Source organism: Stegodyphus dumicola, chromosome 10, assembly GCF_044657685.1.
Source record: "Stegodyphus dumicola isolate Sdum_Otavi_A_Nest chromosome 10, ASM4465768v1".
Classification (NCBI taxonomy): domain Eukaryota; kingdom Metazoa; phylum Arthropoda; class Arachnida; order Araneae; family Eresidae; genus Stegodyphus; species Stegodyphus dumicola.
The window spans coordinates 103,093,120-103,115,967 of record NC_140777.1 but is presented as its reverse complement, the minus strand read 5'-3'; the positions used below and the strand labels follow the sequence as shown (position 1 = coordinate 103,115,967).

General features: G+C 33.1%; 1 protein-coding gene across 1 annotated transcript in view; it reads right to left on the bottom strand.

Annotated features, from left to right (window-relative positions):
• Positions 1–20,343, bottom strand: part of LOC146995056 (CD63 antigen-like) — a 52,660-nt gene extending 32,317 nt beyond the window's left edge. The window contains exons 1-4 of the mRNA XM_085826085.1: positions 20,156–20,343; positions 11,505–11,675; positions 8,703–8,849; positions 1,949–2,032 (exon numbers count right to left, since the gene is read on the bottom strand). Of these exons, the coding sequence (XP_085682211.1) occupies positions 1,949–2,032; positions 8,703–8,849; positions 11,505–11,675; positions 20,156–20,245 (492 nt within the window). The 5' untranslated portion in view covers positions 20,246–20,343. The remainder of the gene's footprint in view (positions 1–1,948; positions 2,033–8,702; positions 8,850–11,504; positions 11,676–20,155) is intronic.
• Between the last annotated feature and the right edge of the window lie 2,505 nt (positions 20,344–22,848).

Genomic DNA, 22,848 nt, shown 5'->3' with positions numbered 1-22,848 from the left:
ACAAAGATAAAGTTAGATGCAAAAACTGTGTTTCCATGAATGAGAAATTTAAAATTGATTTAGATTGTAATCATAAAGCTTTTAATAAAGACTACCCGACACTTTTAAAAGAAATTGAATTTCTTAAGAAACATTTGGATGTAGATTTTAAACTTTTTTCATAAAATTTTTATCATTTTTACTGTATTGATTTCTGAGATATTTTAATATTAGCGGCCGTGTTTTCGATATGTTTTTAATGCATTCTTATTTATACATCAGACTACACTTTGTTATTGCTACTTTTATGCATCTACTTAGTATTAATTTAAACCATTGTACTGTGGCTGCTGCCCAGCTCTCGGTGTTTCAAAAAATCACCGGTGTTTGCCCTGACCTGATACTGCTGCAGGAGTCCTACTTGATTGAAAATAAGGTTGCTTTCTTTGAACACAAATGGAGAGTAGTGGCTTGCAGTGGAGCTAGATCTGCAACCGTGGTTACTAATGAAAACATTGATTTCACTGTAGATTATGAATCCAATGAGATCATGAGTGTTACTGTTTTCTGGCAAAATATGAGCCTTGGAATAATTTTTGCTTATTTTTCTCCAGAGGAGGACATTGCTTCCCATCTATACAGATTAAAGAACATTCTTAGTTTATATTCTATGTTTTTAATGTTCGGTGATTTTAATTCTAAACATTTTAGCTGGGAGGGTCTGAGTGTACCCCCAATGTATTACCTACCCCGACCCATTCATAAAAGGTTCTTATGGATCCAAAGAAAGAGCAGCTTAGGGCAGGGAACGTTGTTCGTTAAGCACCGGACGGTGGGACAATAGCCAAAGAATAACTCTCTGCAACAGCCACTAACGTTTAGCTGAGATGCAACAGCCTAGGAAGGCAGACATGTGCCTCTTTACACCGAAACGAAATACAGATGATTTTGACGCACAAAATAATAAATACAGCGTGTATTTTCTCCGTTAAATGAGGTAAAATAATTTTTTTTTTTTTAGCCCAAAGGGGCAATTTACCCAGAATAGCTATTAATTTCCTTTTGGCATTTTGCGTTGATTCACTATAAACGGCGAATCACTTTTAAAATTGTTGCCAAGAAATATTACAGCCCTGTATTACATTCAAAGAAATTCAGTAATGGACAAGCCCACCAGCGGCCGAGCGGTAAGGTCGCTGAACACTGGTATTTCGGTTCGAGGTTCGAATCCCGCGAACGGGCTGGCTGCATGGGTGTTTTCGTTGTTTTCTCCATGTGTAACGTGTATACGAGCCAGTTTCTCTTAGAAAGTCCTCCACGAAGACATCCCTCCCCTTAGGCAGATAGCCCTGGTGTGCTTTGCCATAATTAAATAGACCATAGACCAATAATGAACAATATGCATAAATGTATGCATGTTTTCGCACTGACGACAACGGTAAAACAACGGTACATAGAGCCATTAAATTTCGAAAAACGTACGTCTCCACCCAAATATGGGCATCTGGAAGCCCGAATTTGTAATTTGTTTTATTATCTATTTCATATTTTGTAAAGCATTCATGAGTTTTTGATTAAGAAACTCAACGATTTAAAAGCGAGCAATGGTAACACTGTACGAAAAAAAAAAAAAAAAAAAAATTATCTACAGCGAACGAGACTGTGTATCGGAAATTCTAAATATATTTAAAAAGATCTTTTAAGTATTTTCTGATATTGCTGTTGAATTGAATTTTATGGTATAAGTGCCAAGAACATGATGTTTAGTAAATAAAGGTAACATACAAAACATTGAATAAAGGTAACATACAAAATATTAAATAAAGGTAACAGACAAATCATTAAAAAACGCCCTTTAGGCATAATATAAACTATAAAATTCTAATTCCATAGGTAAATTTCAATAAGTTCATTTAATGAAAGTCATGCAAACAATAAAAAACAATTAATATATATATTACATACGTACTTGATACACAACTGCAGATACTATACAAAATATAACGAAACCATTCATTGTTCCTATAACATTGGTAATTCTTTCATTGCATCCCTAGAATAGACAAAGTTGTCAAATAATGTTAAAAATTTGCAAATCAAAATGCAAGGAAAACAATTACATTAAAGACAGATAGCACATCTAACTCTCCTTTATTTGCCCAGAGATGTTATACTTGAGCTATGTTTTTTTATTTTTTTTTATTTCATTGGTTCTCATATTTTTCATAGCAGACCAATGTCACTAATATTTAAAGTAATTATTCCAGCCACAATACATTTAATAGCCAACTGTTCAGGTTTGAATTCAACTGTAATTGGCTTCACGGTTTTCAAGCATAATCATAATTTGAATCAGAACGCGTAGAAGCCTCAAATTTGGTGATCTATAGAAATTTCCTTTATTATTGAATTATAATATAAACAGAAAATGAAATTATTAATGTAATTTTCTTGTTTAAATATTAAATTGATTAAACAAGAAAATTACATTTTCTTGTTTAAATATTAAATTGATTAAACAAGAAAATGTAATTTTCTTGTTTAAATATTTGTATTAAATATTGAATGTAACTTAATTTTTCCTGCTTAGAACAAAATAACGCGGGCAAATTTGAGCAGCTGGACGAAACCTCTTTCTCTCCCCCCCCCCAAGAATAAAATAATAATAATGAATAATAATGAAAGTCTAAATACAACGAGCAACTTATGTAAATATTCTGATTTATTTGCTATGTATCCTAGTATAACAAAACCAAATTTTCTCATTTCTATTGTAAAACATATTGTGAAACGTCATATTGTAACTAAAAGACAACCCGTAAATTGTAAAGCAAGACAATTAGACCCTAAACGGTTAGGAATAGCTAAAAGAGAATTCAAATATATACTAGATAATAACATCATTAGTTCTTATAGTTCAGAATGGGCAAGTCCCCTACAAATAATGACAAAGAAAGATGGTTCATTCCGCCCGTATGGCGATTATAGAAGACTGAATGATTTAACTATACCTGATCGTTATCCCATTCCTTGAATTCAAGATTTTCAACATATTTTAACTCATAAAAATATATTTTGTAAAACTGACCTTTTTAAGGCGTATTTTCACATTCGAGTAGCAGACGAAGCTAAAGAAAAAACTTCCATCAGCCCATCTTTCGGTCTTTGCCAATTCAATATAATGAGTTTCGGTCTCAAAAATATCCCCGCAACCTTTCAGAAGCTCATCAAATAAGTTTTTTATGGCCTAGTCTTTGTGTTTCCATATTTGGATGATGTTTTGATTGCGTCTTTTTGCGAGGAAGAACATCGTTTATATCTTAAAATATTTTCCAGCGTTTAGATAAACATGGTCTCCGAATTAATATAAGCAAATTAGTTTTGGGAGTACCATTAATAGACTTTTTGAGCTATCAAATATCTGCTAAAGGCTCGAAACCTCTACCACAAAAAATTGAAGCTATCATAGAACATCCATTGCTAGAAACTATAAATGAACTTCGTTCCTTCTTAGGAATGATCAATTTCTATCGTAATCACATAAAAAAAGGCACAGCATATCAGATATTCAACAAAAGAACCAAATGTATGGAAGCCTATTGCATTTCTTTCAAAAACGTTTAATGATGACCAGAAAAATTATAGCGCTTACGACTGCAAGTTTTGGATATATATATATATATATATATTATGTGTGATATATGTGTGTGTGTGTGTGTGTGTGTGTGTGTGGTAACAGTTAGTTCTAAACAGCCACCTGAGGGCATCACCTATGCGCCTGCAGCGAGAGGAAAGAGGAGTATGTCACTTATATAGACAGATGCTGTTTTCAAGCGAAGGTGGTAACTGAAGAATATGATTCCACCTGAAGGTGATAACTGAAGAGCTGTATATGATAGCGAGCGTGAGTAAGTGCCAAGCAGCTATTTAAAATATATAAAAGTTATACATACATTTGTATCCAACAATCGTAAGAAGGCGCAACGGCACTGTCAGACGATTCAAGCTGTACCTTTTCTTTTCTTTTCATTAAATGTCTGTGGTGTGGAAGACGTGTGGAAGTGTTATTTACCTAAGGGTAGCATCTTCAACTTCCCAACCACAGAAAATCTGGGTGCTCGACCGGGATACTTCAGAGAAGGGTACTGTGAAAACTTTTCTTGCTTTCTTTCTTCAAGATAGTGATACTTCTGTTTCTTTTTTAAAATGAGTTTCTTCAATAATTTAAACAAGAGTGATTTAAAATTAATTGCTGAAAAAATTGGAGAGAATATTCCAGAAAATGCTAAAAAAGCTGACATTAAAAAATATCCAACATTCTGATGCCTTCAAAACGAAGGTTGAATTTGTTCGTGGTCTCGTCAAATCGATCGCCGAGGATCGAACGTCTACAACAAGTAATGAACAGTATCTGTTAGAGATCGAACGTCTTAAATTAGCCCAAATTGAGAAGCAGATTGAGCTAGAAAATTTAAAATCACGATCAGTATCGGGTGATCGAAGACTAATGTTGAAAATTTACTAAAATGTGCTAAAACGCTTACAATCTCTGTCCCTGAGCGGCCAGAGGCATTGCATTAGTTTTTCATTTCATTGGAAAAAGCTTTTGCCACCAAAGAAGTTCCCAAAGACTTCAAGCTGAGATATTAATTAATTTGCTAGGGGTTAAAGCTAATAATGTTTTAACGTATGCTTCTGAACAAGAGATCGCGGATTATGATAAATTAAAAGCACTAATCTTGAAAGAATTTCAGCCGACACCGGGTGAATATTTGAATAATTTTAAAAATGCGCAGAGGTATTCATCTGAATCGCATGTTCAGTTCGCGTCTTGACTCAGTGCAACTTTTGGTTATTATTGTAAGTTAAGAGAAGTAGACGATTTTAAGAAATTGCGTGATCTCATTGTATCTGATAAGTTGTATGAAACGCTTGATTCTAAACAAAGTTATATATTAGTGTTCGGGATGGCCAAAGTTGGTTTCCATCTAAACAACTGGGGAGAGAATGTGATTTATTTTATTCAGCCAGGGGTAAGTCTTTAGTTGATACCAGTAACACGCGAATCGAAACTCCAGAAAATAAAAAGCTTAATTTTTCCAAAAATATCCTTAGAAAAGCACAGAGCAATTCGAAGGATTCAGGATTCAAGCTTATAAATCAGAATAGTAGTAAAAAAGAATGTATTTGATATGTATGTGGGAGTAAGGGTGAATTGTTTCATTTTGCGAGAAATTGCCCCAAACTTTTGGAAAAGGAGGAAAATTTGTCTCAAAAAGAGGTATCTGGATTAAAGATTGAGTTGGATAATGCAGCTAGAAATAAGTTAGAATTTATTGAAATGTTGATTGATGGTAAGAAAATAAAATGTTTAATAGCTTCTGGGAGTGAACTGATAGTTGTAAAGAAATCTCTTTTTCCGGATAAAATACCGATCCGATCCGATCAGAACAAATATGGCTGGAGCTGTTTCCAGCTCATGAAGATAGCCAGTAGGCACATGACGGTAGTAAGTCTGACGTGGTAGGGGTTGAGAGCATGGAGCTAGGAAAGGGAGGAGGGGCCATTCCGTGCTCGAAGTGAAGCACTGCTTTGAAGCTTGGGTCACCAGACTAGGTGTTCTTTGTTTACATTCAGAAGCTCGCTTGACAAGACTCTGATAGTATTTCGACACACGACAATTCCATAGAAATCGAAACAGCTCTATCCGCGATTCCAGCGCCCTGATACGCCATCTAGTGGCTAAAGGGCGGACAAATTAAAAATCGGTATTTACGTTTGACAATAGTACGTAGTTTGTGAAGTGTGTTGTGATCGAAAAGTAATTAAACGTTTACTTTTTATTGTTGTGGGCATTATGCGTCCAGTCGTTTTAACCACTTGTAGGACAAATCTAAAAATGCTTGTAATATCATGTAATCAAAAGTTAACTACATGTTATATGCCAGGATTGCTTTCTCAAGTATTGAGTGGTAGGTATATACTTAATCTGCTCTTTTTTTTTTTTTTTTTTTTGAAATGTTTGGTCATGGTATTATTCATTGCATGTATTTTCTATAATACATATAGAATACTAATATTTCTTTTTATAAGTGTCTTCTTATATAAGTGTCTTTTTTCATTTTTAAGTGCTTTGCTTGTTAATATTCTCAAAATTGCATCTGATAATTAGTGCTATTATGTATATAATAGATATAAATACAATATACAAATATTATAGATCAATATATTTTTAGTATATAATGATTCAATATCATTTTTAAAGGGGGGGAAGACACTTTGGACAGCACAGATTTTCTGCAAATCCCAAGTTAAACACATATGAAATCATTTGTTTACAATCAGTGAACGTTAAAATCAGCTACCTGTCGCAATACAATAAAACAGTGACACAATTTCCTACAAAGCCAGCAGTTCCTCCTTTACATGAAGAAGAAAATTTTTAAAAAAAATTTTACTTCTCCTTTTTAACAATGAAATGTCTTTCGATTTCATGCGATCAGGACGCTATACAACTTATCCTTAAATAGGAAGCCAAAATTTGTAAATTGGATTTTTCAAGTAAAATTCCGTTCATTACCAAATAATCCGCTTTTTAAAATTCATTAACACAGCGAGAATTTACGCCTCCTTGAAAATCAAGCATTTCGGAAAAGCGAAGCAACTCCATTTTTGAATGTACGAAGTCAGATCACAGATCAAAATACCGGTTTTTATCCGCCACATTAATGTGTGAAAGCGCCACCTATAGGTGAATTGAATCGCGGATCAGCCAGAATATAAATAGCCTTTCTTCAACACTAATCGCTGGTTTTTTCTGGAACCACGCTCAAATCTCCAGTCTCTTCAGATTATTTAATTATCGCGTATAATACGTGTCTTGTCATGGATATTTTCGCGGTCTCTCAAACGACGACATTCTTACAATACACCTGACAAATATTGCCGTTCTCGATGAGCAAAGCTGCTAATCAGGCCTGCTGATCAAAACAGAATAGGTTTTTTTTTCAGCTCAGATATTTCACTTTTTATGTATAGCAATATTTTGCAATTTGCATTGAAATAAAATATTTCCTATTGGAATAAAATTTACTATTAAAACACCACCTAGTTGCGAAAATTTGAAATTTTATCATATTTCTCATTCCAATGATGTAAATATTCTACATTTCATTAATATAAATTCATTAGAAGGACCTTCAAAAGGCACTTGATAGGGGAACCTTTAATTAAAATTCTCTTGTGTATGGTAATTTGTGCGTTAGAAGTTAAGAAAACTAACCATCATTGATATATATGGAAACATTGAAATAAAGAAGGTATCCAGAATGGATAACTGATTATCTCATCCAGCAAAGATGATGATCGTCTCTGCTAGTGAAATTTTTCGTTATTTATTGAAATTTTAAAAATGTACTTTGTGTTTAGCATTGTATTCAAGACGCTTTACTGAGACACATCTCGTAACATGCTAACTAATTAATGGCAACGATACCATGTGAAACAACGAATTACATTTACAGATGGAAAACAGTTAACTTTAGTGAATTCTAATTACAGATTGAAGTCGGGTGACTTCTTTTTCTCAGTATTGTTTGCATCATATTTAATAACGCAGAATGAGAGAAGCGATGTAGTAAAAGAAAAATATTGAGGCGAAAAAGCGAAGTGTTAGATTGTAGGTTATAAATTAAGGCAACAAGACAAAGTGTTAAATTATAGGTTATAATATCTTTCAGCAAAGGCCAAATGATGTTAAAAATTCTTTTCTGTTTATGTTATTTAGAATGAAGCAATCAATATACTTTACTGAGTGTTACTTTTCTTCATGCCGATAAGTTAAGCCCTTAAGATAGAATTTCTTGTTAGACATACTTTTAATGCCTTTATACACTTCTATTTATTCACAGAATTATAAAACAAAATTTCTTGCGAATAAAATGGAAATAAGAGGGTTTTTTTTTTTTTAAACAAGAATTTATACAAAACTGGGAGGAGTTTTTAGAGAAGGCATTGTTTGGAATCTGTTTACCCCTAACATTTACAACGGTGAAATAATCGAAACTACGTGTATTAGAAGGGATGTTATGGGAGATTTTTCAGAAAGAAACTAGTTTGTATTGATGTTACACATGAAGAAAACTAGATTGTATCGATGTGACACATGCGATACCTGCGAAGTAGCCAGCCCATTATCCCGCCAGAATTGAACTTGAATTACCAATATTCAGTGATCTTAGTAAATATGAAAATGATACTGACAAATGTTAATATTTTCCTTTGGATAACAATGCAAAACTCAGAGAAGGGGAAGAAACTGATAATTAAGAAAACTTTCGTAGCTTCACCCATTCAATTAAGAGTGCTAAATTTATCATAAAATCTTTTTCTTTCAGTGTGCATGTTAGAAGTTATAAATGGTATTTAATGAAACCATATTATCCATTTATAGCATTCATTCACATCTTTCAAGCATAACCTTATAACATCTAATAAATCTAAGAATCATTTCAATGATGTGATGGTTAGCGAAAGAGAATATATACACCATACGAGAGATTGAGTTTTAATAAATTTTCTTCAATCGAATATTAATAAATTTACTACTCGTCTCGTCAAAGACTATCCCCATTGCATTAATGTGTTTTTTGTATGAAGAGGGTAAATATAACAGAATGGGCTTGGTATTTCTACAGAAATAATAAATTCTTACTAAAACTTACTTGTTGAAATATATCTTCTACCATTAAAGGCACCCTGTTATGACATTGCTTAAGATTAATGCAACAACTTTCTGGAACCTTAGCTTTACCTTCTGCCCAGTAGGTATCAAACCAGCTTTTGTAGGTATTTGAACCGCAACATCCGAACTAGAAATTAAATTAAATATTACCACAATAAAAGAATAATAATACTAAAACACTAAAATCAATAATACTCTAAATCAAGGATATCGTGTTACTTACTTTACTCTCTACCCAAGTCAAAGCACTATTCATCTGTATTCAGTTTTTAGGCTTAACTTTCGATGTATATATCATACTATTTTATGCATATTTTAAAGAAACGCTTATCCCACTTTGAAACGCTTATCCCAAGTCTGCATAAAGTTGAAAACTTCTAACTTTATGCCAAGGGCCCTAAACCAGATTTTGTGACGTAGCGCAGACTGGTTGCTTGGCAACGCAGCTCGGCTTAAACCACTTAGGCCCTATATACCGTCGTCTGAACTCATTCAGGGCTCATTTCAACCTCGATTTCCTATAAGCTTCAGAAAAACTTTCTGCATAAAAATATACGGTAGAATCCCTCTAAACCGGTAGCAAAAGGACCTCACCGATTCCGAATAACTGAATATACATTTCTAGAACGTACCTGTTCATGTTTTGTGATACCATCTGCATAATTTGCAAGATGAAAATGTCTGTCGTCCATAATTTTCAAGTTAATGCTCATTATTGAATAAATAGTATTGAAAAGCGAAAAGATTATTAAAAATTAAAATACGTACCCATGAATTTTATATTCCAGAAAAACAAAAGTAATCATTTTAAAATTATCATACATATTTTCATAGGAAGGTTACCAATACCTTAGTGTGATGACATATAACTGCAAGTATTTGCCTATTTGTAAGACTTACCATAGTTTTAAAACTTTTCTGCTTGCACAATACTGCTTCATAACATTATGTATGGACACAGATGAACATTTCTCAACAAATGTTATGAAAGTCTACAATTTTTTGTCAGTTTCTTTCCGTATAATTCTCTTGCTCTGTGTATCTTATTCTTCCTTCCCCTTTCTCCTCATCATCTTTCTCCTTTCCTAGTTCATGTCCGATTATTTCTTCGTTATAATGAGATAGTGTAACAGAACTGGCTACATAAATCCAAGCTTGAACTTTCTTTTCACTAACCCAAATCTTCTCTGAACAGAAATCCAAGAATAATCTCCAGTAAATCCAAGAATCTGACACCGAAGCCAGACTTGTTTTAAAACCAAGAAAATCTTTGTCACACTACTCGTTATCTACGAGCATGATCATATGTCGAGTTTATACCAACAACAGCGTAAAATGATGTTCTTCGTACCTTTCAAGGCAAGAGTCAAAGTAAATATAGCATCTTTCAATGTAAACTGTTTTTTAAAGTCGCGGACAGTTCCTTCAAAATTCACACATCGACGTATTAAAAGAGATTGGTAGTTCATCTTTATATTCTAGATAATGCATTCGTTTGATAAGGCTTGTGACGTTAGGCGACAGAAAAATAACACAAATGTTTTCCACATCTGAGTGTTCAAATACTTGTTAACCCATTATACATTTTTATCTCATAATCCTACATTTCGGATTAAAATTTAGACCTACAAAGTGCTCTTATTTTGATATTGCCGATTAATTGAGATCCAATTACGAAGGGTTTTACTGTAGCTAATTAAATGGTTTCCATTCCGCTCCTATCCTGAGGTAAGAAAAAGTCTATTCCTATCCCCATTTCTCATTTTTTGACCTAACATTTCAATTTGCACTTACAGCATTGTAACTTCTGCTGTGTTTAGCGTAACAATACAGGTTTGATGATGCAATTAAACTTCGATGAGCGATATTTTTATTTTTATTTCTGCTAACTCTTACGTTAAATTAATTTTTGTTTATTTTAATCGAAGTTATTTCTTCAAGTATTTAGCATCAAGCACACTCCTTTTAATTGCGTCAAACTGATAGCCGTTTTTGAACTTTCGAACAATTCCAGTCTTTACCGACATTGCTGCATGTATAGTAATGAACTGGAATGTTTCATGTGTATTACTGGGAATGTTTTCATGTGATTTTCTTTCCTGTGTGTTTCCTATTGGATGGAGTTGTTTCCTTTTATCTTCTTCTCTTAACCGAAACCAATAGCACTGCATTAAATCATATCTGTCCAGTCGCATGACCTTACAGCCATTTGGAGCAATAATCAGTTTATTAGCCAGATGATTCCGAACATGCTCGTGTTGCAACTATAACACTTCTAATGCATGTTCTTGTGTCAAAATAATACGGGTATGTGACCTTTACTTGAAATGAAAAAGTGAAGATTTAAATTTAAAATACCATCATCCATTTCCCTCTGAAATGTACAGTAACACCCTATAATTACTTCAGATTCAATGCCAGATTTCTAGATCTTTATGGGGAGCATTAAAAAATAACTTGTATGATTTCATTAAGTCTTTATGAATTATGAGGAAAACAATATACTATAAGTATATCTGCATAATATAAAATTTTGATTAACTGAAGAATAAAGTTCGAGTGCATATATTGTTTAAAGAACTGAAGAAGCTATTGGTTAAATATAAACAGCTCCAGAAAGGAATCTGAAGTGTTTACATTATACAGTTGAGATTTGTTAGCGAATACAGAATTTAATATTATCCAAATGCATTTTTAATAGTAGTAATTTAAAACAATTTTAAAATTATATTTATAATTAAATTACTTAAGGAAAACAGAGTTCTCATAGAAAATGTCTTACTTTTGATTGAAGAGAGTTTAATTCGACACTTATTCTATTTGCAACGTCGTAGGTTTCCATCGATTCTTTTACTCCACTCTTGAGCGTTTCCCCCAATGTATTCGTGAAGAGTAATACACAAATGCCGCATAGAACTTGGATAAACAGAACTATGCCAATGACAACAGCAAACTGTTTTAAAGCAGAAAAACAAAAGTTCTCTTAAGTAATTAGTTAGTTAACGTCAATGTCTGCATGTATTTTGCATTTGTAAATACGTTTACCTAGTTTTTATTGTACAACAAATTTCAAGCGAATTGCATTTTGTAAATTAAATTACATAGAAAAGTAACTCATTTAGGCGCTTGACGTCTTTACTTACGGCAAGCAAGAAAGTTCCTATAATTCTATAAGTTTCATGTATTCGCCTGGAAGGATCCATATTTTTTATCCTTTTAATACAGTCTCAAGTATGTACCCTCCCTATCTCAAAATATATTATCCCCTTCCTTTCTCAAATATTATTTCAAAATATTTCTAAAAGTATACCCAAAACATTAATGGTAACTTTTTTGTGTATTTGATAATGGCAGCATGTATCTTAACATGCTGAAGCGTTTCTAATTTTCCCAGATTGAAAATCTGAAAAATCTACGTAAATAAATGTTTATAAGGATGCTATTCCACATTCCAGCTATCGTGCAAGATCTGCTAAACATAGCTTTACAGGACAGCTGATTGGACGAAATTCACCTGCTGCATTTAAGGTTAATCTTATTTCAGTGGATTTCTCCTTTTAATAATTTAATAATATGACGTATGGCCTTAAGTTTTGCCTCATTTCATCTTAGAAATAGTAGACATAACTTCTGTACAGCGTGCAGAGGAATTCTAAGCCACTTCTTTTAAAGAAAGATGGCCAGTTTTCTACGTGACACAGGTGGAGAATAGCATTTCTTGACTCATTTCTCCCAATCACCAAGCAATTGTTCAATAATATTCGGATCAAGTTGTAAGATTGCATTAGCTCTGGAAAATAAATTTAAGTCCTACAACCCAACTAAATATATTAGCCAGTTATCGCTGCGTTTAATACAATATGACAAAGACTTGAGAAGGCCAACTTAATGCCAACTTCTTATATATATACGCGGCTTAAGTGTTTGTCGCCGATAGTTTATTGGTTGCGTAACTGTAAATTGTTTTATTCCCCGTGCAGTGCAGCGTGTGACGAATATTATGAGAAAGCTAAGCCGCAAAAATTAAAAATACAAGAGCACGTGCATGTAACATTTAATAAATAAATTTAAAATCTATATGTAATAGAATTCGGAAATATGCAACCGGCAAAAACCGGCAACGTTGAAAAAACAAATAAAATGAAATAAATAAATATCTTTATTATATGCGGCTTAAGTGTCTGTTTGTCTTCGATAGCTTATTGGTTGCTTGCGTAACTGTACTAGCCAATGGGGTGAAGTTCCCACGGCACAGGGTTGCCGTTCCAATTGAGACGTAGACAATTTCCTGTAAAACTTGCCTTTGACATCCATAATCCATAAGTCTCAGGGTCAAACGCTTAAGCATGTTGGCACTTTTTTACCTGAGCCTGCGTTTCGACATGATCAACTTTATGTTGCCTGTTCAAGAGTTCGTGAAAGGACGGACGTAAAATTAAAAGTAATTGATGGTCCTCTGCAAGGCGAGCTTAAAAATGATGGAAAGATCTACACAAGAAATGTTGTGCACAAAGAGATCTTTGACATGTGAATTAACATTTTATTATTTAAATCAGCTTTATTTATTGAGCTAGCGGGGGCTGTTAAGAAATTAAATCTTTAACTTCACATTATTACAAAATCTAGAGTGCAAAAAAAACTTTTGGACAGTTCAATACCGTCTTTCACTTCATGTGTCCTTTGAGTAGTCTGGAAGGAAAAATAGTCTAGCCATAGAAATATGAAAATTTACACTTTTCAGGTTGCCTTTCATAAATCCAACATAATGTTTAACCATTAGCGCGTTTTGTCTACATTCAGTTTTCTCACTTCCGCTCTCCAGCACTGTAATGGATTTACGTATGTGCAGGTGTGCAGTTTTTCAACAACTATCTGCTAACTAAATTCGTACAAGGTTAATAGCTTAGACACACTCGAAAGACCCTGTTTCAAAAATCTATACTTAAAGTTTTGAGTTTAAGATTCATTTAACTTTTTCATTAAAGCTTTTCATAGTGTTTCTTGGATTCTAGCTTTTACTTTAAATCAACTTAATATCATTTGCTAATTTCTAATTTACATGTAAACTATACATCATCAAAATACTTTTAACTTTTATCATTCATTTAACGTAATTCATGGATGTAAAACATTATAGCTCATTCAAAACACTACAATTCAAAAGATTAACTTAATTTAAACCTTACATCATGCATACAGTACCTGCTAATATTTGCTTTGCAAAAGTGAGAAAATTTTCATTCATTACAGTCTTTTGAACTAAGTATCACAATGATGTTTATTACAAAAAATAAAATCGTTCAAGATAGATGCATATACGTTAAACTGTAAAACTTCTCTGCTGAATAAAACTCTCTAGATAAAATATCCTGGCTTGAGGCGAAAATTCAACATATAATGGCAACTTTTGCCTCAAAACAAAAAATAAATTGAATACTTAATAGAGTAAATTTTCACTTATCTTTTGCTTCTGTGGAATCTGCCAATTCGTCTCTGTAGAAATTCCGCTTAGGTAGGAAACGCGTCGGATTGGTAGATTCGGATTCTCGTGTGCGGCTAATGGCTATCGTAGCCGCTTGCGTTTCTACTCCGTATGCACGATCTTTTTATCCATGTTGATTTTCACTGGCCTTGCCGAAATTTAGCTTCGTCGATGATTTCCTCTCGATCGTCTTTTCGAATTTATAAGGTTGAACTAATTCCTCTTCTGGCTGCATTAATGAGGCGTAGATTTTGGCTTGGCAGACTCCTCATTTCCCCGTTACTACAGGATTTCTATACCGCTGCTGTATTTTATCTGTCTTCCACACTGTCGTTGTTTAGCAGCGGATAATTTTAACTATTTTTCTATACACCCGCTCTCTGCAATATTCGACTATAGTCAACAAGGAACAATTTATGATTTATGCTAAGACCAGTATACACTTTCTCAAACATTTTCACTTAAAAAAGGCTTTCCTTTTTCTCAAATTATCTATATTAATTGCAGGTCCATGCTTTAATATAAATTTATTTAAAAAATGAATCACCAACAATTTTTGTAGAAGGTCTTTTGAGGGGAATAATTTCTAGTTCCTTTGAGAAATTATCAACGATCATGAGTAAATATTTGTTTTTATTCCTTCACTGCATTGTTAGTGACCTAAGAGATCAATTTCTACCATTTCATTAGGGAATGTAGCTTTTAAACTATTTAGTAACATATCGGGTCATAATTAATATCTATAGATAACTAACAAATGTTTGCAGGCCTTGAAATCCTGAGTTACAAATTTTTGTAGCTGCGGAAAATAAAAAGCTTTTCATAGTTTCCGGACTGCTTTTCTTTTCACGAGATGGCCTGTCACTGGCGCATCTGATCTTAAACTCACTAGGGTAACAGGCCCTAATTCATTATTATTATTTATTGTCTTATAATAGAAAAAAAAGTTATAAATAATTTTATAATTTGCAACCCTTATCTTAATTCAAGTTTATGTGCAAAATGATCGGAGATTGAGATCTTTAAAATACGCCTGCGAATTTTTAAATTCCGGTTGTGCTTGCAGTTCTGAAATAATTGTTTCACATAAATCGAGAATTTAAAAAGTTAACATGACACGTTTCACATCTTTCTTCTCATAATCTAGCTTAATTCATGATAGGATATCAGCTATAACATTTTCTTTCCCCAGGGTATGTTTAATTCCTAAATCGGTTTCTTGTAATTTAAGAGCATTGTTTACTTTTAATTTAAGAATCCATCTTATGAGTCTGAGTGACAAATGTTTCCCAGAATACAGACTTATAATTTCCGCATAATCCATATATGCAGTAACAGGCTATACAAATAAACTCGAAATTTCTAAGCGACACACAGAACTGCAGTGTTTCTCTCTCGCTAGTGGTATAATTTCTTTGAGTTGAATTAAGTGTTTTGCTAAAATATACTACCGGCTGTCCATCTTGCATAACCACAGCTCCTACCGTGAAATCAGATGCATTTGTGGCTATTTCCAATTTACCTTCCGCTTCAGGAACTTACTAGTGGGGAACTTAGATTAATGCTGTTTCTTTGAGTTTTTCACACGATGTTTTTTCTTTAGACGACAGAATGAATCTAGCAGAATTTCTTTTTAAATTTAATCGGTGGCTCTGCTATGCGGGTAAAGTTTTTAAGTAAGCTCTAAAATAAAAGCACAAGCGCAAAAATGTTGCCCATTTCTTCACCGTGTTAGGCGGAGGATAATTTTTTTATCGCTGCAATTTTAAAATCTTCCGTCTTGATATTTCTCTCAGATATCTTATAGCTCAGGTATCGAAGTTCTTTGGCTGCGATTTTACATTTTGTCGCATTCGCTTTTAAACCTGCTTCTTTTAGAAGCGGAGAAACTTCTTGAAAATCCCAAATGTGTTCATCAGTTGCATCGCTTTGGACTATTATGTATTCTAAATAGACAAATGTGGATTTTGTAAGGATATCTCTTAGAGGGATCGCCAAACCGTCGATCGCGAGCTACCAGTATAGCTCCCGGGACATTTTCGGGGTATCGCGTTAAGGCTCACGTTGACTAACCTGGATTCCTTCACTGAGCTGATGCTGACGACAGGGGACGTGACAACCACAACTGCCTATTTCTCCTGCGCAACTACCATTGTATAGGCCTGTTTCTCTTGTGTATATTAGACATTTGATAACTTGGATAATTTGATTTACGCATTGGCACTGAGCTAGGTATGTTCTAATAATAGCGTGTTCAAGGGGAAAAAACTTATAACTTTTATTTTGAATGGGAAATTTGTTATTTCTTTACGCAGGTAAAGGGCAAATGTGTGTGTTTACTGTGCTATGCAACTGTATCAGTTGGGAAAAAAGGGAACTTCGAACGTCACTTCAAAACCATTCACGCAGGGATTGAAAAGTTTTCCAATTGAATTCTGCTCTAAGGAAAGAAAAGTTAAGACAGCTATAAACTTAATGCTCAACACTCAAATTTTTTGAAACCATTAAACAAGAATAAAGCACCAACTGAGACGACATTCCAAGTTTCAAGTAGTATTGTACAGAATAAGGAACCGTACGAAGACGGTGAAATATTCAAAACTGCACTTTTAGAAGTTGCAGCTGCATTATTTGATAATTTCAAAAATGAAACTGAGATAATGTCTTCTATTAAATCTGTACAGCTGTAAAGTACAGTAATGAGAAGGGTTGAGGTTCTGAGTTCTGACGTCATCTCACAACTTAAATCTGACTTTGATCACTGTAGCTATTTCTCCTTGCAACTTGACGAATCGACTAATACAGTTGCGACAACTCAGTTTGCAGGTTTTGCGAGGATATTTTTTTAATAATTTCGAAATAATAGAGGAGCTAGTAAAGATTCTACCGTTGACAGAACGCACTCCTTGACAGGACATATTTTTAGCAGTTAAAGATCTAATGAATTCTGAAAATATTCCTATAAATAAGTTGGTGGGTTTAGTAAATGATGGAGCTCCTGCGATGCTAGAGAGAGAGAAGGGATTCAAAACCTTGTGTCGTAAGGACAGCAGCTTTCAAATATTCCCGTCTTACCATCGTGTAATACACCAGGAGTCACTGTGTAGAAAGTTTTTAAGTATGCATAATGTAACGGAAAGAATCACAAAAATAGTGAACAAAGTTAGAGCACATGCAATTCAGAGACATTTGTTCATACCACTGACTGATGAAGTAGATTGCCAGTATGCTGATCTAGTGCTTCATACGGAAGTTCGTTGGTTGAGCAAAGGCAGATTTTTACAACGTTTTCAAGAGTTGCTTCCTGCTTTCGTAGAAATTTTGAAAGCACGAGGCGAATCCTTCCGTAAACTAGAAGATCCGGTTTTACTGCTCGATTTTGCTTTTCTCGCAGGCATCACCGAAAAGTTAAATATCCTTAACTTGCAGCTCAGATGTTGCTTCATTCTAAAAAAACTGCGACTGTGAGAGAAAATATCACCCAAGGTGAGTACAAACACTTTCCCTTGTTTGAAACAAACGCTTGACAAGCAAGGCTCTTCAACGTCTCTTTACAACAGCAAACAATACGTTGAAATTATTTCAGATTTCAGAAGTGAATTCAAAAAATGCTTCCAAGATTAAAAAAAAAAAAAAAAAAAAAAAAAAAAAAAAAAAAAAAACTTGTTGCAGTTTTTCAGATTGCCTTTTATAGAGATTAATGCTGGAAAATCCTCTACTTATATCATCAAACAGTTTGATTTTCGAGAAGACAATGCTGCAGATGAGTAGGAACTGATTGGTTTTCAAAGTGGTTTATCTGAAAATTCCTTTTCTTCAAGCTCTGAAAATACTTGGCCTCTTGTCCCTAAAAAAATACCCAATGTTAGTCCAGGTTTGTGTCAAAGTGACGGCAGGGTTCAACTTTACATATATATGGGAGATTTCTTTTTCTAGTATGAAATTTGTTAAAAATAAGTACAGAAATAGACTAATTGATGAACACTTGGACAACTGTATTCGAATGGCAGCCACTACCTATTTTCCTAACGTTAAAAGAGTTGTTGATGACCCCCCCCCCGAAAAAAAGAGTTCGATCCTTGATTTTTCATTAAAGTTAATAAGTCTGATAAAAAAAATTCTGTTATTATATTTGTTATTTATTACTAACTACACTCTCATGTGCAATTCAATTTCAGTTTCTTTTGCTATGTACAGTTTAATTAAAATTGATTTCATATCCACTAAAAAAGGAAGTTTATAGGGAATAAACAAATGTAAGAACTTTTTTAAAAAATTGGTAGTTCTTTTGGTTGGTATCTTGCAGTAGGATTTAAAAACGGTACGGTAGCTCAGAAGCTTCCTAAGTTTGGCGACCAGTGTGCTATACTCACGGAAAACATTCAGAAAGTTACAGAGGGATTCGGAGTTTGGAAAAGTTTCTGTATACTTAAAAAGAATCCATAGAATTTCCAAAAATTAAATGGGGCGGCAATTAAGTAGATTGCGAAATTATTGATGATACTCTACTTTATAAGAAAAGCATGAATGATAATTTTGAATTACAGCCAGTTATTCCACCTGTTTTGAAGTTAAAAGTACTATGCAAATTAATGATAACCCGAGTATCCCGATTAAGGAAGTATTTATAATTTACACAAACCTAAATCTTATTGTAATTAAAAGGGAAAATAAAACAAATGTTAATTAAAGCTATTTTTATTATTACTTATAAAGTAGTAACATGATACAGTTATCTTTTTAAATAGCTGCTGATTTTTACTTAGCACAATGTCGACGCAACTGATTAAAAGTATTGAAGTAAGGAATGCAAAGTTTTTCATTACTTCTCATAAAATGGCCTCTCCTTTCTTCATTTGGGTCAATCTCCATTACAAAATCAGAGAATTTCTGTGTCTTTTCTAACAATTCATTTAACTTCTTGTACATTAAAGTTTCTTCATCTTCTTCATTGTTGCTGCTTTCTCCATCTGTTGGTGTTATAAGATCCTCTATTTTTTTCATTTGTCATTTCATAATGTCATTTTTGACTAATTCTTTAATTTCTCCATCTTGTATAGTCATTAGATTATTGTGAAACAAGAGATATGAAAAATGAGCAATGCCCTCGCCGGGACTCAAGCCCTGCACCTCTCAAATACGCGGCGAGTGTGCTATTACACCACGAAGACATGCTAGAAGGAGGGAGAAAATGCCTTATAATCTTTCACACGTGAAAATCCTACGCCGCTTATTGTTTTTGTAATTTGTACCATTTCCTTCATTTTCAATCAAAGGAAATCCTTTAAAGTTGTTGAGAGCCTCTGGACAGCTCTGATGCCAGCAAGTATTCATTGTTGATGAATTCACTTCTTCTCATGCGAATTTAATCATTTCTATGCAGGGTCTTATATTGAATTGCTTCTAAAACATCATTAGTATGTTGTGCTTTCCTTCATCTAGTGCTTTGTTTGCAGAGATGCAATCATGCTTGACATAATAGGCTTTGAATATTTTAATGATTTCTTGATCCACTGGTCCGATTAAAAAAGTGAGGTTCAATGGAAGGAAAAAAAAAACCATCTACTTTTGGATGCAATGTTGTGAGGTCTTCAGCACCGTGTCTTGGAGCATTGTTTAGAATTAGGAGAACTTAAAAGCTTAAATTCGGCTGTTCTAAACAGTGTTTGAATTTTCAAACCAGTGATTAAAATGACTATCGCAACTCAGCCGACGCTCTGTATACGCAAAATCGCGTTCTGCAAGTCTGCGTTCGGAAAGGGTTAATTGTATTTTACATCTTTATAAAGAAACTCTGACTAGAGAAACAATCAAAAATTATATGCTTATCTTTATAAAATGGCGATGAGTTAAATAGTGCTTATTAAATTCAATTTATAGGAGGAAGAACTGTATTATTTTTAAATGTTTATATTATCTTAACATACCATTTACTATCTTTGTATACATACCATAAAAAGCCGTTTCCTCTTCGAATACAAAAGAATAAATCCTGTTAAGAAGCTGAGCATGATTAAAAACAATCCGACAGTTATTGCCATTGACGCTATAGTTCCGCATTCTCTCAAACCTTTGCCATCGGGGAGCAAATTCTTTAGTAATGAATGTAAATAAGTACCAAAGAGAATGTAAATGAAGCCTTTCAGCTGAAAATGTACCATATATTAACACAAGTAACAATTTAGTATCACAAATTGCTTTCAAAAAATGCAAAATATAATAATTCTTAGCTTTGGGGCAAGATAGTGTAACCAGTCCAGAAAGCAAAGAAGTTTAAAAAAATAAGAATGTAAAGTTTGGATTTGGTCTCATGTTTTTAAAGCAGGTCATCAGGAATGATTCACCAGTCTTACGCATTATGTTTTAAAATTGTAATAAATACAAAAATACTAAGATTTAATTTCTATTTACTGAGACATAGTTGAATTGTTGATACCACTGACTTGCAACAAGGGGAAGAATTATATTATATAATAGTACTGGAAGAACAACAAAAGCTTATAGAAAAAGTTTTATATTTTCATAAAGTTATTAAGCGCCTATAGTTGTCTCCTAATTTGGTTTCATACAACGGAAACACGCCTCTCCTGTGCGCCTCATATAATGAAAATGAAGCGAGAAAAGTGTCACTATGTACTATCGCCCAGCTGCCATGTAAAGCGGTTGACTGCTCTTTATCAACAGTTTACCTGCTAAGGTTGGAAATTGACATATGACGTTTGAAATACATTTAGCTAATATTGCAATCTAAATTTTCTATGAAGTAAAACACTTTCAATCAGCTATTATCAGCCATTAATCTAAATATGCGTAAAAGAGGGGCTATAATAAGTATCTTATAATTCTAAAAGAAGACAATTGGGTGTGTGCAGGGCCTGATTGAGTAATTCTAGTGCTGTAGACGCAGCTTTTTTTTTTTTTTTTTTTTTTTTTTAATGGATTCGATGTTCTAACTTTATGAAGCAAAAACTTTCTCATTTTTATGAAGTAAAAATAGGAAAAAAAAATAGGGATCCAGTTCTTCCTAACACTTTCAAAATTCTATTAACCTAATTTTTCAATTTTCTTTAATATTTTCTGCCCACAAATGGCGCTACCTTGTTGTTCGCTTTACTCTTTTTGAGTATAAATACAACCGTAGCTTTCCCTTCGTCCCAGATTGCTTTACCCTCAATGAAGAGGGACATGTACACTGCTCAAAAAAAAAAAAAAAAAAAAAAAAAAAAAAAAAAAAAAGGGACAGTCCTATATCTCCCGATCTACTGGGCCGATTGACAAAATTCAAATTGCGTTCTTCATGTCTCGAAAGCGCGACTTAGGATATATATTAGATTTATATATAGCACTATTCTAACATAGGTATTTTGACACAAAATCGGACTTTTTCTGAAATAACATACCAATTTTTTTACATATTTTGATTCTACGACTCAAATTACGCCTAAATATGAAATTTTGTAAAATTTGGAGCGAAATTTACGGATAAATTCACAAATTTATGTTGGCACTTTTTTGTCAGTTTGCGCCAAGAATACTTTACTTGGCGAACTTCTTAATATATGGCAACCTAGTTTCCTTAGGAAAAAAAGTCACCATCGTTCCTTTTTTCCAAATAATATTCTTTATATTATATTTTTAATTATAACTTATTATTTTAAGTAATTTTTCTTTTCGAATTTCATTTTAATTGTTTAAGTTGCACGTTTTTTTTTTTTTTTTTTTTTTTTTTCCGAATAACTGTTTTAAAAATTTCTATTTACCTATTCGAACTGCGTAAATAAAGGTGCAGCGTTTATTTTTTTTATTTATTTTTTTTTCAAATAGTTTTCTTTATATATATTTTTCGTCATAGCTATTATTTTAGGTCATTTTTAAATTTTTATACTTTTATTTTAATTGTTTGTGTTGCATTGTCTCTTCAGATAATTGTTTTAAAATTTTCTATTTATTCCTTCGAACTGAGCATTTTAAATATATTTATTAATATCAATTTTCCAGAATTTGATTTTATTTATTTGAACTGCGTTTTTTTCGGAAGAATACTTTGTAACCCAGACTACGATGCGTTTGAAAACTGCATACTATATTAAAAGAGAAAATACAGTAAAGCACAGTTTTACACGCCTTTCAATGTTCCGTTCAGAAAAAAAATATATAAATAAGAGAGATGTATAACCGATATTTTAACTTAGGATGACTTGCATACACTGCTTTAAACAGTTTTATCATTGTGCCCATTGCTTTACACAATTTTATCATTTGGTTTCTTAAAATGTTATTCATATTTTAGTCAAATATTTTATTTTTGAAATCGCAAGAATCAAATATCATAAGATTGAAAAGTTTTAAATTTAAAAAAATACGAATACTAAATTTTACGAAAAAATTAATTTTTCTTCTCTGTTTCTTTAAGCATTCTGAAAGTATATTGAAAAGTATCCAACTTTTCGAAACATTTTGGTATTTCTGACAATCATTTTAAATAAAGTTATCGCCTTCCATTTCATAAAGGCCCACAAACGGCCGAGCGGTAAAGTTGCTGAACACTGGTAGTTCACTCCGGGGTTCGAACCCCGGTAAACGGGCTGGTTGCATGGGCGTTTTCGTGGATTTTCTCATGTGTACCGCGTATGACAGCTGGTTT